The 17,096-nt window shown below is 44.8% G+C and overlaps 1 protein-coding gene across 1 annotated transcript in view; it reads left to right on the top strand.

Moving 5' to 3' along the window:
- LOC126215203 (uncharacterized) overlaps positions 1-13,962 on the top strand; it is a 171,675-nt gene extending 157,713 nt beyond the window's left edge. The window contains exons 5-6 of the mRNA XM_049941867.1: positions 1,857-2,003; positions 13,630-13,962. Of these exons, the coding sequence (XP_049797824.1) occupies positions 1,857-2,003; positions 13,630-13,731 (249 nt within the window). The 3' untranslated portion in view covers positions 13,732-13,962. The remainder of the gene's footprint in view (positions 1-1,856; positions 2,004-13,629) is intronic.
- Positions 13,963-17,096: the final 3,134 nt, after the last annotated feature.

Below are 17,096 nucleotides of genomic sequence, written 5' to 3'. Positions count from 1 at the left end.
TTATCTCAGCCAGCGTCAGTAGTATCGTTGGTGTGTGTCGTTACGTGTTGACTTGAGCGTTTAAGTTCCTTTGCTCGTTTGTTTCGTTTATGTCATTGTTAAAATGATAACCATTGAAGAACGTGTGTTTTTAGTCGAACGAGTGTTCAAAGCTGGCGGTAAACAGTTTCAGTTCGTCAAACATTTAATTCAGTTTTCCCGGAGACAATACTCCCACATCGCGATACTGTGCGAGATTTGACTGACAAATTTCGAAGTACGGGTTCAATGACAGATGCACCGAGAAGTGGTCGTCCTAGCGTTTTGGCTGAGGATAAACTACTCGATATTCCCGAAAAAATGTCCACGAGTCCGAACAAGTCAGTAAGAAAATTCGCCCAGGAAATCGATGTTAGTGTCGGAACGGCCCGCATAGCTGTAAGGAAAATATTAGAACTTTTCCCATACAAAATGAGAGTCGTGCAAGAACTAAAAAATACTGATCATGGCAATAGAGTGCATTATGGTCAATCGTTCAAAAATTTCGTTCAACTGAATGGAAGGGATATTCTTAATGAAACGTTTTTCAATGATGAAGCGTGGTTTCATTTATCCGGGTACATGAACTCGCAAAATTCTCGTATGTGGAGTACTGCAAATCCATTGTGTATTCATGAGGAACCAGTTCACTCTGTGAAAATGGGAGTTTGGACAGCAATTTCTAGACGTCGGATTGTGGGTCCCACATTTTTCAACGAAACAAGGAACGCACAACGATACTGCAGTGATATTCTGCATCCATTGATAGGAGAACTTGTGTTAAGTGAAATACTGAACGGTTATTTTCAACAAGATGGTGCAACCGCGCATACAGCTCGCGTTTCAGTGTCGCCGCTTGCTGATGTTTTCGGTGATCGCATAATTTCACAGGGACTTTGGCCTCCACGATCGCCTTACCTAACACCACCTGACTTTTTCTTCTGGGGTGCAGCGAAAGCAACTGTCTATAAAAACGCGTCCAAAATCCATCGATGATTTGAAAACTGGTTGGTTGGTTGTGTCGGGGAAGGAGACCAGACAGCGAGGTCATCGGTCTCATCGGATTAGGGAAGGACGGGGAAGGAAGTCGGCCGTGCCCTTTGAAAGGAACCATCCCGGCATTTGCCTGGAGCGATTTAGGGAAATCACGGAAAACTTAAATCAGGATGGCCGGACGCGGGATTGAACCGTCGTCCTCCCGATAGCGAGTCCAGTGTCTAACCACTGCACCACCTCGCTCTTGAAAACTGCAATATCCACTTTCACTGCTTCTGTTACAGAAGAAATGATACAGCTTGTTTTTGGAAACATGATTAGACTAATTAAATTCTGTATTCAACAACAGGGGGTACAGTTTCAACATTTATGTGAAAATTTGTTAGTAAAAATGAATATTGCCGGCCGGTGTGGCCGAGCGGTTCTAGGCGCTTCAGTCTGGAACCGCGCGACCGCTACGGTCGCAGGTTCGAATCCTGCCTCGGGCATGGATGTGTGTGATGTCCTTAGGTTAGTTAGGTTTCAGTAGTACTAAGTTCTAGGGGAGTGATGACCTCAGAATTTAAGTCCCATAGTGCTAAGAGCCATTTGAACCATTTAAAAATGAATGTTCAATAAATTAATAACTTGTATTTCACTGAGTTTCATTCCGCTATATTCACTGCGGCAAACGGCACATGCGGCTAACTATCATACGGCACTGCGGAGAGGCTTTTTGAACACCCCGTATATTCAGCTTTTACTGCGCAGCTGGTTTGATGCGGACTTCTGAGAAGTGTTTCAGGGTTCAGCTCGTGTGCGACCTTTCTGTGAGACTCCAGTATGGTGCTTTGACTTTCCAGGTGCTCTCGTGCCGCAAGACTTCCTGGCAACCAGCCATGGGCGGCTACGTGGCTCCAGAGAACGCCATCGTCTGCGGAAGAACAGCCTCTGGAAGGCCGTTGTACTTCGGAAGGGCATTCGACGAAGGGAAATACCACTTCGGAACGGTACGTGCCCTTCAAACAGCTCCTAATATAAGGGTACGCCACATACAACCCTATATCACTCTTGCGGCACTCTTACTTCGCTACCCTCATGTATGCTGTACTGGTGTGTGCACGCTCAAGTACCATTTGTGAAACAATAATCTTATTTCTAAAGGCCTGTCAAGCTGGCTAGGTCACACAAATTTTACAATTACCAGTCAGCGGTCTCGGCTACTGTCAAGTTCAGATTTGTTACAAATCGAAAATCAGTGTTGCATCGAGCTAAGTTCAATTGACTGAGGCAAAGTGTATAACAGGACATGTGATACATAAGAAAAATGCGAACTATTTACATGGTTAAGAGCCATGCATAGCTGCCATATACAGGGTGGTCCATCGATAGTGACCGGGCCAATTATCTCACGAAATAAACATCAAACGGAAAAACTTCAAAGTACGAAACTTGTCTAGCTTGAAGTGGGAAACCAGATGGCGCTATGGTTGCCCCGCTAGATGGCGCTGCCATAGGTCAAACGGATATCAACCGCGTTTTTTTAAATAGGAGCCCCCATTTTTTATTACATATTCGTCTAGTTCGTAAGGAAATATGAATGTTTTAGTTGGACCACTTTTATCGCTTTGTGATAGATGGCGCTGTAATAGTCACAAACGTATAAGTACGTGGTATCACGTAACATTCCGCCAGTGCGGACGGTATTTGCTTCGTGATACATTACCCGTGTTAAAATGGACCGTTTACCAGTTGCGGAAAAGGTCTATATCGTGTTGATGTATGGCTATTGTGATCAATATGCCCAACGGGCGTGTGCTGTGTATGCTGCTCGGTATCCTGGACGACATCGTCCAAGTGTTCGGACCTTTCGCCGGATAGTTACGTTATTTAAGGAAATAGAAAGTGTTCAGCCACATGTGAAACGTGAACCGCGACGTGCAAAAAATTATGATGCCCACGTTGGTGTTGCATAACGATTCTGTGTCGCCTGGCCACCAACAGCCGTTGCATAATGATTTTATTCATGGATCCAGTTATGTGGCTCCTTCTGCGTATAGCGATTGTACGACTATGACGTGTGGGGCCTGAAGTAGGCGTCAACGTAATGCCGGAACTAGTAGCACATAAGAAGTTCATAAAATTAATTTCTGCAATACATACGGCTGTTGGTAAATTATTGCATCAGGACATACATGCCAGACTTTGTCCGATGGTCCATAACGGATGAATGTATACATACGGTAACTCTGGCTGCTCAGTACAATGCACATTAGACCGCAGCCTCTGTGACAATGTATTATTGAAAAAATTGTCTCTAGCATGGAAACCACGCATTTCCGGACGTAAGTTCATTAGATTCATTCCAGTTTGTACACGGTGGAAAAACCACCCCGTATATGGTTACTATACATGGCTCATGAAAGTAGTTTTCATTTTCTTATGTATCACTTGGCCTGTTACAGATTACGCTTGAGCCAATTAAACATAGTTGACTACATCTCTGCTCTTCTACGAGGTGCATTCAAGTTCTAAGGCCTCCGATTTTTTTTCTAACTAACTACTCACCCGAAATCGATGAAACTGGCTTTACTTCTCGACGTAATCGCCCTGCAGACGTACACATTTTTCACAACGCTGACGCCATGATTCCATGGCAGCGGCGAAGGCTTCTTTAGGAGTCTGTTTGGACCACTGGAAAATCGATGAGGCCATAGCAGCACGGCTGGTGAATGTGCGGCCATGGAGAGTGTCTTTCATTGTTGGAAAAAGCCTAAAGTCACTAGGTGCCAGGTCAGGTGAGTAGGGAGCATGAGGAATCACTTCAAAGTTGTTATCACGAAGAAACGTGCGTAACGTTAGCTCGATGTGCGGGTGCGTTGTCTCGGTGAAACAGCACATGCGTAGCCCTTCCTGGACGTTTTTGTTGCAGTGCAGGAAGGACTTTGTTCTTCAAAACATTTTCGTAGGATGCACCTGTTACCGTAGTGCCCTTTGGAACGCAATGGGTAAGGATTACGACCTCGCTGTCCCAGAACATGGACACCATCATTTTTTCAGCACTGGCGGTTACCCGAAATTTTTTTGGTGGCGGTGAATCTGTGTGCTTCCATTGAGCTGACTGGCGCTTTGTCTCTGCATTGAAAAATGGCATCCACGTCTCATCTATTGTCACAACCAACGAAAAGAAAGTCCCATTGATGCTGTCGTTGCGCGTCAACATTGCTCGGCAACATGCCACACGGGCAGCCGTGTGGTCGTCCGTCAGCATTCGTGGCACCCACCTGGATGACACTTTTCGCATTTTCAGGTCGTCATGCAGGATTGTGTGCACAGAACCCACAGAAATGCCAACTCTGGAGGCGATCTGTTCAACAGTCACTCGGCGATCCCCCAAAACAATTCTCTTCACTTTCTCGATCGTGTCGTCAGACCGGCTTGTGCGAGCCCGAGGATGTTTTGGTTTGTTGTCACACGATGTTCTGCCTTCATTAAACTGTCGCACCCACGAACGCACTTTCGACACATCCATAACTCCATCACCACATGTCTCCTTCAACTGTCGATGAATTTCAATTGGTTTCACACCACGCAAATTCAGAAAACGAATGATTGCACGCTGTTCAAGTAAGGAAAACGTCGCCATTTTAAGTATTGAAAACAGTTCTCATTCTCGCCACTGGCGGTAAAATTCCATCTGCCGTACGGTGCTGCCATTTCTGGGATGTATTGACAATGAACGCGGCCTCATTTTAAAACAATGCACATGTTTCTATCTCTTTCCAGTACGGAGAACAAAAATCGGAGGCCTTAGAACTTGAATGCACCTCGTATTTGTAACAGATCTGACGACTGCAGTGGCCGAAGTGGGTAACTGTGAATTGTAAAATTTGTGCGATGTAGACAGAACATTACAAATAAAGTTCCATAACATGATGGCAACTCATTTACAAACTTTGTGTCTTCAGTTGATAAAAGTGACCTAATAAAGTGGCTCGTAAACTAGTCGTACAATATATCGGAAAAATAGTGTTTGAGAGATCGTTCTCTTTATATTTTTATTGTGATTCTGCTGGGAATGCAGACACTATTATACGTCAGTATGGTCGCCTCATGATGGTGCGTGGTATCATCTGTTCAGCGGTCGTACTATCAGAAAGGCTCCGTCAACAATACCATTATTTATGGAGGTGCTCGCTCATGCCGATGACATGATGGCCCTATTTTACTTTGGCTGATGTTCATCTGCTAACCTCTGAATGAAGGCAAAAAGGAATACAAACGTCTCGAAAATTAGATCGACCGGAAGTGCAAAATGGCTAAGCAGGGATGGCTAGAGGACAAATGTAAGGATATAGAGGCTTATCTCACTAGGGGTAAGATAGATACTGTCTACAGGAAAATTAAAGAGACCTTTGGTGAAATGACAACCACTTGTATGAATATCAAGATCTTAGATGGAAACCCAATTCTAAGCAAAGAAGGGAAAGCAGAAAGGTGGAAAGAGTATATAGAGGATCTATACAAGGGCGATGTACTTGATGACAATATTATGGAAATAGAAGAGGATGTAGGTGAACATGAAATGGGAGATATGATATTGCGTGAAGAGGTTGACAGAGCACTGAAAGACCTAAGTCGAAACAACGCTCTCGGAGTAGACAACATTCCATTAGAACTACTGACAGCCCTGGAAGAGCCAGTCCTGACAAAACTCTACCATCTGGTGAGCTAGATGTTTGAGACAGGCGAAATACCCTCAGACTTCCAGAAGAATATAATAGTTCCAATCCCAAAGAAAGCAGGCGTTGACAGATGTGGCAGTTACCGAACTATCAGCTTAATAAATCACGGCTGCAAAATACTTTACAGACAAAATTCTTTACAGACGAATGGAAAAACTGGTAGAAGCCGACGTCGGGGAAGATCGGTTTGTATTCCGTAGAAATATTGGAACACGTGAGGCAATAGCGACCCTACGACTTATCTTAGAACATAGATTAAGGAAAGGCAAACCTATGTTTCTAGCATTTGTAGACTTAGAGAGAGCATTTGACAGTGGAACACCCTGTTTCAAATTCTAAAGGTGGCATGGGAAAAATACAACGAGCGAAAGGCCATTTACAATTTGTAAAGAGACCAGATCGCAGTTATAAGAGTCGAGGGGCATGAAAGGGAAGCAGTGTTTGGGAAGGGAGTGAGACAGGGTTGTAGCCTCTTCCCGATGTTATTCAATCAGTATATTGAGCAAGCAGTAAAGGAAACAAAAGAAAAATTCGGAGAAGAAATAAAAACTTTGAGGTTCGTCGATGACATTGTAATTGTATCAAGAGACAGCAAAGGACTTGGAAGAGCAGTTGAACATAATGGACAGTGTTTTGAAAGAAGGATATATGATGAACACCAACAAAAGCAAAACGAGGATAATGGAATGTAGTCGAATTAAGTAGGGTGATGCTGAGGAAATTAGATTAGGGAATGTGACACTTAAAGTAGTAAAGGAGTTTTTCTATTTGGGGAGCAAAATAGCTGATGATGGTCGAAGTAGAGAGGAATGGCAAGGAAAGTGTTTCTGAAGAAGAGAAATTTGCTACCATCGAGTATAGATTTAAGTGTCAAGAAGTCGTTTCTGACAGTATTTGTGTGGAACTGAAACGTAGACGATAAATAGTTTAGACAAGAAGAGAATAGAAGCTTTCGAAACGTGGTGCTACAGAAGAATGCTGAAGATTAGATGGGTGGATCACATAACTAATGAGGAGGTATTGAATAGACTTGGGGAGAAGAGGAGTTTGTGGTACAACTTGACTAGAAGCAGGGATCGGTTGGTAGGACATGTTCTGAGGCATCAAGGGATCAGCAATTTAGTATTGGAGGGGAGCGTGGAGTGTAAAAATCGTAGAGGGAGACCAAGAGATGAATACACTAAGCAGATTGAGAAGGATGTAGCCTGCAGTAGGTACTGGGAGATGAAGAAGCTTGCACAGGATATAGTAGCATGGAGAGCTGCATCAAACCAGTCTCAGGACTGAAGACCACAACAACAACAACAACCGCTTTTCAAGAATTATCCATTCTCTTCCAGTCCACTTGTATGTGCTTTCCGTTCTCTTTCAGAATTACAGTGTAATCATCAAACATCAAAGTTCTTTTACTACTTCCTGAACTTTAATCCCATTTCCAAAGTGCTCTGGGTTTACTTCAGTGAATGTACAGTCTGAATAACACAGGCGATTGGCTACAACCCTGTCTCATTCCCTTCTCAGCTACTGCTCCCTTGTCGTGTCCTTCCACTGTTCTATCTAAAATCTGTTTGCCGCATAAACTCCCTGTATTTTACCCTGCTAGCTTCAGAATTTCAAAGAGTGTACCCTAATGAACATTATCAAAAGCTTTCTGTCAATCTGCATATGCTCTAAGCAAAGGTTTACCTTTCTTGAACCCATCTGCTAAGATAATTGACAAGGTGAGTAGTTCCCCCCGCATTCTCTCCTACATTTACCAGAATTCCAAACTCTTCTTCCTCGAGTTCGGCTTTTACCAGCTTTTCCATACTTTTGCAAATAATGCATGTCAGAATTTTGGAAACATGTCTTATTAAATTGCTGGTTCTGTAATGTTAACATCTCTCAGCTCCTGCCTGGTTTGAAACTGGAATTACTACATTCTTCTGTGAATATGAGGGCGTTTGGCCTGTCTCATATATTTTGCACACTAATTTCGCTATTGTTGACTCTCCCAACTATATAACTCTGACGGAATTTCGTCTACTCCATGAGAGTAAATTCTTCTCTGACAAGGAGGGGTCTGACTTTTTAAAACAATTTGTACTGTGATATAGATTGTATGGTGGTCATGTCGTATTGATTTTTATATGTCATCAACGTGAAAGTCAGAGAGAGAGAGAGCAAGTTACGTAACTGTTAAACAATCTTTGGTCTTGTCGCGGCACGGTCTTCGCCTCCGCGCAAACTGAAGTCTGGCAAGCGATGTACGTTTTCAGTAGTGCTGTGTTTACTTGTGATGCCGTATGTTAGCTGAAGATAGATTTATTGTAAAGGACAGTAAGGGTGAGTACGATGAATGCATCAGAAACCGAAGATAATATACACCACTGGCAATTGAAATTGCTACACCAAGAAGATTTGATGTTTTACCGGATTCCTGATATTCACAGTACACACGTGAAATGGAAGTGATATGTTGCTAGAGAAGGCCGAAATGCACGCTATAAGCTCACTCAGGCTGGCGTGAGGTCTGAAACAGGATACGTAATGAATGCTATAAAGAAAAGTACGTAGCTGCTGGAATAATTAACTTTAATCCACAATTGGTGAACATTGGTCTTGTTGATACAGTGTTATCATCTCAATATAACTTGGTGATGGCGCCTTGCTAGGTCGTAGCAATTGACTTAGCTGAAGGCTATGCTAACTACCGTCTCGGCAGATGAGAGCGTAATTCGTAGTGAACCTTTCCTAGCAACGTCGGCTGTACAACTGGGGCGAGTGCCGTGTGGCGGCGCTCGGTCTGCAATTACTGACAGTGGCGACACGCGGGTCCGACGTATACTAATGGACCGCGGCCGATTTAAAACTACCACCTAGCAAGTGTGGTGTCTGGCGGTGACACCACATTCCTCCCCCGCAAATCGGCGAACGGTCGTGTTATAAGGCTTCCGCCCGCCGTGGGGAGGACCCCATGTTGGCGTATGCGATTTGGTGGGGAGCCTAACAACAGGCGAGGCTGTGCCACCCGCACCCGGCCATTCGGTCCGAGGGGAGCTAGGAAACGCCTGAAAACCTAGTCCAGGGTGCACGCCAATATGCGGTGTATGCGCCCCTAGAGAGACAGGAGGGGCCGAAGGGTCGACCTCCATCGGGGCGGGGCAGCCGACGGGCGAAGACGCCATGTGGTCCGGAGCGGGCAAGAGGTCCATGTCGGAGGACAGCTGGTCACGGGAAGCGATCGGCGGCGCGTGACCCAGGGAGGCGCTTGGCGGCTGCAGCGAAGCGTCCACTGCGGGCGTCGCCGGTGGGAGAACAGGCGGCGGCGGCGGCGGCGCGTCGCCATGGGGCAAAATGGAAGGCAGCGTCGGTAACACCTGGGGATGAGGCGAGCCAGTAGATAGGTCCCCAGGGCGCTGACCGGACGGCACCGTCGCTGAAAGCAGACGGGGAGCGGCAGAACCCGTGCGACGACGGAGGCGCAGCTGATTGAGATGCCGACGCGGCCCCCAAAACCAGATACATAGCGCGGCCGAGGCAGCGAAGAATGCGCCCTGCGAGCCAACGCCGTGAACCGAGATAGTTGCGATAGTATACAACGTCGCCTGGGGCAAAAGCAGGTGTCTGCCGCTGCACAGGAACCTGATGCGGCGGATGTAGCAAATACATCAAGGTTCGATGAGGACGACCATGGAGCAACTCAGCCGGCGAGCGACCATCTCAGGGCTGAGAGCGACACGAGGACAAGAAGAGCAATAACGCGTCCTCCCGAGAATGCGACTCTTTCAACTTCAACATCTGTGACTTGAAAGTCCGGACCAATCGTTCAGCGGCACCGTTGGATTGAGGCGAAAACGGCGCGGATGTCAGATGTTGAATACCATTGGCATTGCAGAATGACTGAAATTCCGCGGACATGAATTGTGGGCCATTGTCGGAAACAATAGTCTGTGGAAGACCTTCTATGCAAAAGATAGCAGATAACGCTTGGATGGTGGCAGATGACGTCGTGGAAGACATCTTGACAACAAAAGGAAAATTACTGAATGAATCGACCAGAACCAACCATCAAGCATTCCAGAATGGACCAGCAAAATCGACATGCAAGCGTTGCCAAGGGGAAGTGGCTTTCGGCCATGCAAAGAATTTCCGCGGCGGTGCGGATTGTTGTTCGGCACACGCCATGCAAGAAGAGCACATATTCGTAATCGCAGCATCGATTCCGAACCAAGTACAGTGCTGACGAACAAGTTGTTTCGTTCGCACTATACCCCAAGCCGTTAAGACAGAGGACTGTAACGAACGTGGGACCACGACTCTGGACTGATCATTATCAGAATGCAACAGCAAAACACCACGTCGTACAAAAAGTCTCTCCTTGTGAGCAAAAAATCGGCGAACCAACGGATCCGCGATCCGCTACTTTGACAAGGGCCATTGCGTAGCAACAAAACGCAAAACGGTAGCAAGGACAGGGTCAGCAGCCGTGGCTGTAGCTACACGACGAAAATCAATCGGAAACGATTCGACCACGTCATCGGTTTCCGCATCAATGAACATGCAAGCAAGTTCGGAAGAATCGAATGCCCTATCCTCAGCAACAGGCAAACGGGACAACGCTTCGGCGTTTCCGTGCTTAGCAGTGGACCGATGCAAGATATCGTATCGGTACTGCGAGAGGAAAATAGATCAGCGAATGAATTGCTGCGCTGTACGTGGAGGCACAGGCTTGTTTGGATGAAAAAGTGACGTCAAAGGTTTGTGGTCTGTAACGACGGTAAAGTGACGACCATACAAGAAATCGTGAAACTTTGTAACACCAAACACGAGAGCCAAAGCTTCTTTCTCGATTTGTGAATAATTTCTTTGCTGCAGTAGGGACCGACGCACAAACAGTTTGTAAATATTGCTGGAACAATGCAGGGGCGGATGCACACCCGAATGGCAGTCTTTGGAATCGATACAAACCAAATGCGTGTTAACCACCAAGACGCGCTGGGATTCGACGTCCACTGGTATTTGCAAGTACGCATCTGCTAGGTCCAACTTCGAAAAATATGTACCCGGGCACAGTTTGTCAAAAAGACCTTCCGGGCGGGGTAAAGGATAAGTTGCAATCACTAATTGTGGATTTACTGTTGCCTTGAAGTCCACACGAAGTCTCAATTTTCCGGAAGGTTTTGGCAAAATTACTAAGGGTGATGCTCATAGAGAAGCTTGCACACGTTCAATTACACCTTGTGATTCCAAACCGTGTAATGTTTTTGCGACCTCATCACGCAATGCGTGGGGAACATTGCGCTCTGAAAAATTTCGGGTGCGCGTTTACTTTCAGTTCCAAATGTGCTTTATAGTTCTTAGTGCAACCTAGGCCCGGTGCATAAATGTCTGCAAACTCTTCACATAGACGAGAAACACTGGCTGAAGGCACAGTCTGGTTCACTGATAGGACCTGATTTACTATAGACAAGTTAAACAACTGAAATAAATCTAAACCAAACAAGTTCACTGCAGAAGAAGAACAAAGGACGTAAAATGACACAAGTTTTGTTTGTCCCTTGTATGTTGCAAGAAGGCTGCACTGTCCTAACACAGGGATATTCTGTCCTGAATAACCATGTAACTTAACATTTGCGGCACGCAACGGAGGGTTGCCCAGTTGTTTGTACGTGTCTTTATTGATTAGTGAAACTGCAGCTCCGGTATCGAGCTGGAATAGGATCACGTTGCCATTAATGTCCAAGTCTACATAAAGTTTGTTGTCCTGCTGATGACAAGAGCGACTGTCTCGTGCAACGTGAACAGACACTGGTACAGACTCACTCGCGACTTGACGTGATTTCCGTCGATGTCGACGCACACTTTTTGTGGGACGAACACAGTCACTGTTAGAGAGAGTGGCACTGGGCGGAGTGGAATTAACGACATGAATGTCCATGGGCGAAGCTTCACGAGCCTGAGTATTCTTGGGTCGATTCCGGCGCGAAGCAAAGGGCCTGGAATGGTTGTGAATGTCCGATCGGAGCTTTTTCTGGCAAACACTCTGAACATGTCCTTTTTTATTACAGAAAAAGCAAATAGCGTGGCGTGACGGGCAATTCTCACGCGAATGTCTAGTAGCACACCGCGGGCATGACTTCAGTACTGCAGTTGCATGCTGGCGCGGGACACGGGGCTGCGCGGACGTGCGCGAGGGCTGTTTACCGTTCCGTGCAGCTCGCCCGGCGGGCCGGTTAATGTGACACTCAGCTGGCGAAGTTGCAAATGATTCCTGAGCAAAGTCAAGTGTGTCTTGCCTATCCAATATGTCTATCACTTGTTGAAGGGAGGGATTGACTAGTTTCAAAATTTGCTCCCGTATACGAACATCAGAAACGTTCTGTGCAATTGCATCACGCACCATAGTATCTGAATAAGGGAGTCCACATTCACACTCAAAAGCACAATCCCTTGTAAGGCCTTGCAAAGTTGCAACCCACTCCCGATTAGTTTGACCGGCCGTACGTTTTGTACGAAAGAACGTATACCTTTTTGGAACTACATTGACTGTTTCTTTAAAATAGGCATCTAAAGCAGACAAAATTTCTTCGTAGGACAGAGTTGCTACGTCGCGTCGGGGAAATAATTTCACTATCACACGGTACGTTTGCACCCCTACAAACGCCAATAAATGAGGCTGCCGCTCGTTACCTTGAATTCTGTAGGCGGTGAGATGAAATCCAAATTGGCGTGACCACTCCGTCCAGCTTCCCAGGGCCGCATCGAAGCGTCTAAAAGGTGGTGCAACTGCATGCTGTGGGTGCGGTAGCTGTGAAGCGGCGGCTGCCGCATCGTTTTGCATTGCACGTTGACCCTGGACGAGCTGTCCAAGGGCATCCAATAACGCCTGCGTCTGCTGATTCTGCAAGCGATAAAATTCGGACAGTACATCTGGAGATTGTGGCGAAGCCATGACAAAAGTAAATTAAGCAAGTATAAATAAGACCGTTTTTATCCTTGTCGTCACTTGATATGTTGCTAGAGAAGGCCGAAATGCACGCTATAAGCTCACGCAGGCTGGCGTGAGGTCTGAAACAGGATACGTAATGAATGCTATAAAGAAAAGTACGTAGATGCTGGAATAATTTAATCCACAATTGGTGAACATTGGACTTGTTGATACAGTATTATCATCTCAATATAACTTGGTGATGGCGCCTTGTTAGGTCGTAGCAATTGACTTAGCTGAAGGCTATGCTAACTATCGTCTCGGCAAATGAGCGCGTAATTCGTAGTGAACCTTTCCTACCAACGTCGGCTGTACAACTGGGGCGAGTGCTAGTAAGTCTCTCTAGACCTGCCGTGTGGCGGCGCTCGGTCTGCAATTACTGACAGTGGCGACACGCGGGTCCGACGTATACTAATGGACCGCGGCCGATTTAAAACTACCACCTAGCAAGTGTGGTGTCTGGCGGTGACACCACAGGAAGTATGGGTAAATCCCCACTTCATCGCTACCTCGGAGATGCTGCGTCTCATCGCTCGTGTGCCGACTGTAACACCACATTCAAACGCACTTAAATCTTGATAACCTGTCATTGCAGCAGCAGTTCCCGGTTGTCTTGTATAAGCGTTGTCGACCGCAGCGCCGTATTCTGCCCTTTTACATGTATCTGTGTTTGAACACGCGTCCCTGTACCAATTTCTTTGACGCTTCAGTGTATTTTCCATCGTCGATCATACCTTCACCTACTTCCTCTTCCATCTGCATAATTTTTCCGTCAAGTTAATGATAGCGAGTTTTTTATACAACGCCCGAAAATATTTTCGGAGAGCTGACTTGTTAAACATTTCTGAAGCTTCTGCTGAACTAGAAATGAATCAGTGAATGAATTGCTTGATTTTTGGAACCATTTCTTTTTTTCCGCAGGCTGACCCCGAAGACGGCCTGCTCTACAGCATGGCGAACGGCGGCACGTGGTACGGCTGCGTCCGCACCTCCCAAAACTTCGACATCCTCGTCGCTGCCTGAACCCTTTTGCAGTCAGCCGATTTGGAGTGCTGTGTCCTAAAAATGTCAAGTGTATTTATACCGTTATGTTACATTCTATCTAAATTGCCATATATCACACAGTACTCACTTCAAAAATATGAAAAAATTACCACTTATTGATAAAAGTATTATGGCTTACGCAGATTAAAATAATGTTTGAAATGAATTTGATTGTGACAATCCAAATAAACTTTTTTTTTATGTTTTAAATTTGACTTTGATTCCATACATCCAACACTGTGCTTCAATTTAAGAAGGCTAACTACAGTCCATAGAATCTACACACATTTCTCAGTAAAATGACATGAAGGATATGAAATTTGTGTTATTATTCAAAGAAGATCAGAAGATCGTTTGGATTCCTTAGAAATGTTGGAAAACGTGAGGCAATACTGACCCTACGACTTATTTTAGAAGAAAGATTAAGGAAAGGCAAACCTACGTATCTAGCATTTGTAGACTTAGAGAACGCTTTTGACAATGTTGACTGGAATACTCTAATTCAAATTATGAAGGTGGCAGGGGTAAAATACAGGGAGCGAAATGCTATTTCCAATTTGTACAGAAACCAGCTGGCAGTTATAAGAGTTGAGGGGCATGAAAGGGAAGCAGTGGTTGGGAAGGAAGTGAGAAAGTGTGACAGGGTTGTAGACTATCCCCGATGTTATTCAGTCTGTATATTGAGCAACCAGTAAAGGAAACAAAAGAAGAGTTCGGAGTAGGTATTAAAATCCATGGAGACGAAATAAAAACTATGAGGTTCGCCAATGACATTGTAATTCTGTCAGAGACAGCAAAGGACTTGGAAGAGCAGTTGAACAGAATGCATATTGTCTTGAAAGGAGGGTATGGTGATGCTTGCGTCACTTGAAGTAGTAAAGGAGTTTTGCTATTTGGGGAGCAAAATAACTGATGATGGTCGAAGTAGAGAGGATATAAAATGTAGACTGGCAATGGCAAGGAAAGCGTTTCTGAAGAAGAGAAACTTGTTAACATCGAGGAAAGATTTAAGTGCCAGGAAGTCGTTTCTGAAAGTATTTGTATGGAGTGTAGCCATATATGGAAGTGAAACGTGGACGATAAATAGTTTGGACAAGCAGAGAACAGAAGCTTTCGAAATGTGGTGCTACAGAAGAATGCTGAAGATTAGATGGGTAGATCACATAACTAATGAGGAGGTATTGAATAGAATTGGGGAGAAGAGGAGTTTGTGGCACAACTTGACTAGAAGACGGGATCGGTTGGTAGGACATGTTCTGAGGCATCAAGGGATCACCAATTTAGTACTGGAGGGCAGCGTGGAGGGTAAAAATCGTAGAGGGAGACCAAGAGATGAATACACTAAGCAGATTGAGAAGGATGGAGGCTGCAGTAGGTACTGGGAGATGAAGAAGCTTGCACAGGATAGAGTAGCATGGAGAGCTGCATCAAACCAGTCTCAGGACTTAAGACCACAACAACAACAACTTAGAAAGATAATAATTATTTATTTGAAGAGAACATTACAGAATCTCCATGTATACAGTATGACTTAGCATTTGTGTTTAGGAAAAAATTCACCATGCAACCCCTTATTACATCTATTACAAACAGTCCTTGACCTTCTTTTCCTTCCCTTACTAGTACACACACAGCACCTTGACTCTTTCTTCTCTGGAAGTTTTCTCAAACTCAGAGAACCACGAGGCTCGTTGCATTTTTTTCTTGAAGCTATTCATCTGACTAGGCCTCAGTTAACATTACAGTATATACGTATCTGGAACAAACTTTAATTCCTTTATTATTCTCTTTGTGTAACATGTGAGAGTTCAACACCATTCTTGACATTATGTTAAAAGCTACCTTCTTCTAGTAACGAAAAGTTCTCCTCTCATCCAAATACGCACACAGAATCATGTCGGATGTGTCTATTCCACCCATATACTGGATGTACTGGTGTATTGTTTCTGGCTTTTTTACTGTTTTATTTTATTTTGGTTCAAAAATGGTTCAAATGGCTCTGAGCACTATGGGACTTAACATCTGCGGTCATCAGTCCCCTAGGACTTAGAACTACTTAAACCTAACTAACTTAAGGACATCACACACATCCATGCCCGAGGCAGGATTCGAACCTGCGACCGTAGCGGTCGCGCGGTTCCGGACTGTAGCGCCTAGAACCGCTCGGCCACTCCAGCCGGCTTAATTTTGGTCTTCAATGTCACCAGCATCAACTTTACTTGACAAAAAGAGAACGGGGATACGCTGGGATTTTTTCTCTCAGTACGCACATGCTAGCACCGGACCTGACTTGAGATACATCTTTTTTCCAGTTCCAAATTTTTTTCTAAATTGCTCTGGCAAATATTTCCTGTTTTTTCTTACAGTGCCAGCAATGTATGTACCTAATTTATAAAAACTTTTTACAAGTGGTACTGACGTGAAAAGTTTTCCACAAAGATACCCCTTGTTCAAATAATCGGCCAAACGCAGTAACTTCTGGACAACACAGTAACCTAAGCCATATCTTGCAATCTCAGCCTTATCTTGTTGGCTTTTGGCATCTCTGTAAGTATAAAACCCAAGACAATAGTGCGTTACAGAGTCACACAGCATCCAGAATTTGATTCCCCATCGGTGGTGGTGTTTGTTTGGCAAATACTGTAATGGAGAAGTGTGACTAGTGACAACTAGAATCTCATCAATTCTAAGTTGTTCACGAGGTGTGTAATGATGTCTGAATATATTATTAGCATGATCTACCAATCGCTAGTACCTGATACGTGGGTCATAATCAGGATGGCCTGGTGCTGGACATTTCTCACCATCCACAAGATGAAAGAATTTCATAAGATGCCTAAATCGGTGGGTAGAAAACATTTTACCAAACCATGGAAACGCTGGTGACGGTTTTGTGTTCCAGTATGAGAGCATTGTGGGCCTTTTATTGAGTCCCATATTTAGTAAGCAAGCAATAAAACCTCTTACCTCGGTACTTGTCACATTCTTCCAATTCTTATACGGTTTGGACAATGTAGCACGTTTAGTTATAAACTGTTTAGCTGAGCGATTTGTTTCTGTTACAATAATCTGCAACAACGTTGTAGTAAAGAATAGATTCCAATATTCTATCACATCCTGCTGGCGGCATATGCTTTGGTCCTGGCAGATCTTGAAATGAATGTGGTAATGGCTGTAGTGTTTTAGGTGCAATTTCGTCAGTGCATTGTGCATCTTCCATTTCGTCTTCACTTTTGTTCATGATATCGTCAAGTACATCTCTGTCACTTTCTGAACTGTTGCTAATTTCGCTAAAACACTCTGTATCACTAGTGCTTACTAAAAGTTAACAAATTTCTTCGTCG

The sequence above is a fragment of the Schistocerca nitens genome, chromosome 12 (assembly GCF_023898315.1).
Source record: "Schistocerca nitens isolate TAMUIC-IGC-003100 chromosome 12, iqSchNite1.1, whole genome shotgun sequence".
Taxonomy (NCBI): domain Eukaryota; kingdom Metazoa; phylum Arthropoda; class Insecta; order Orthoptera; family Acrididae; genus Schistocerca; species Schistocerca nitens.
This window is presented reverse-complemented; position numbering and strand designations above follow the sequence as displayed.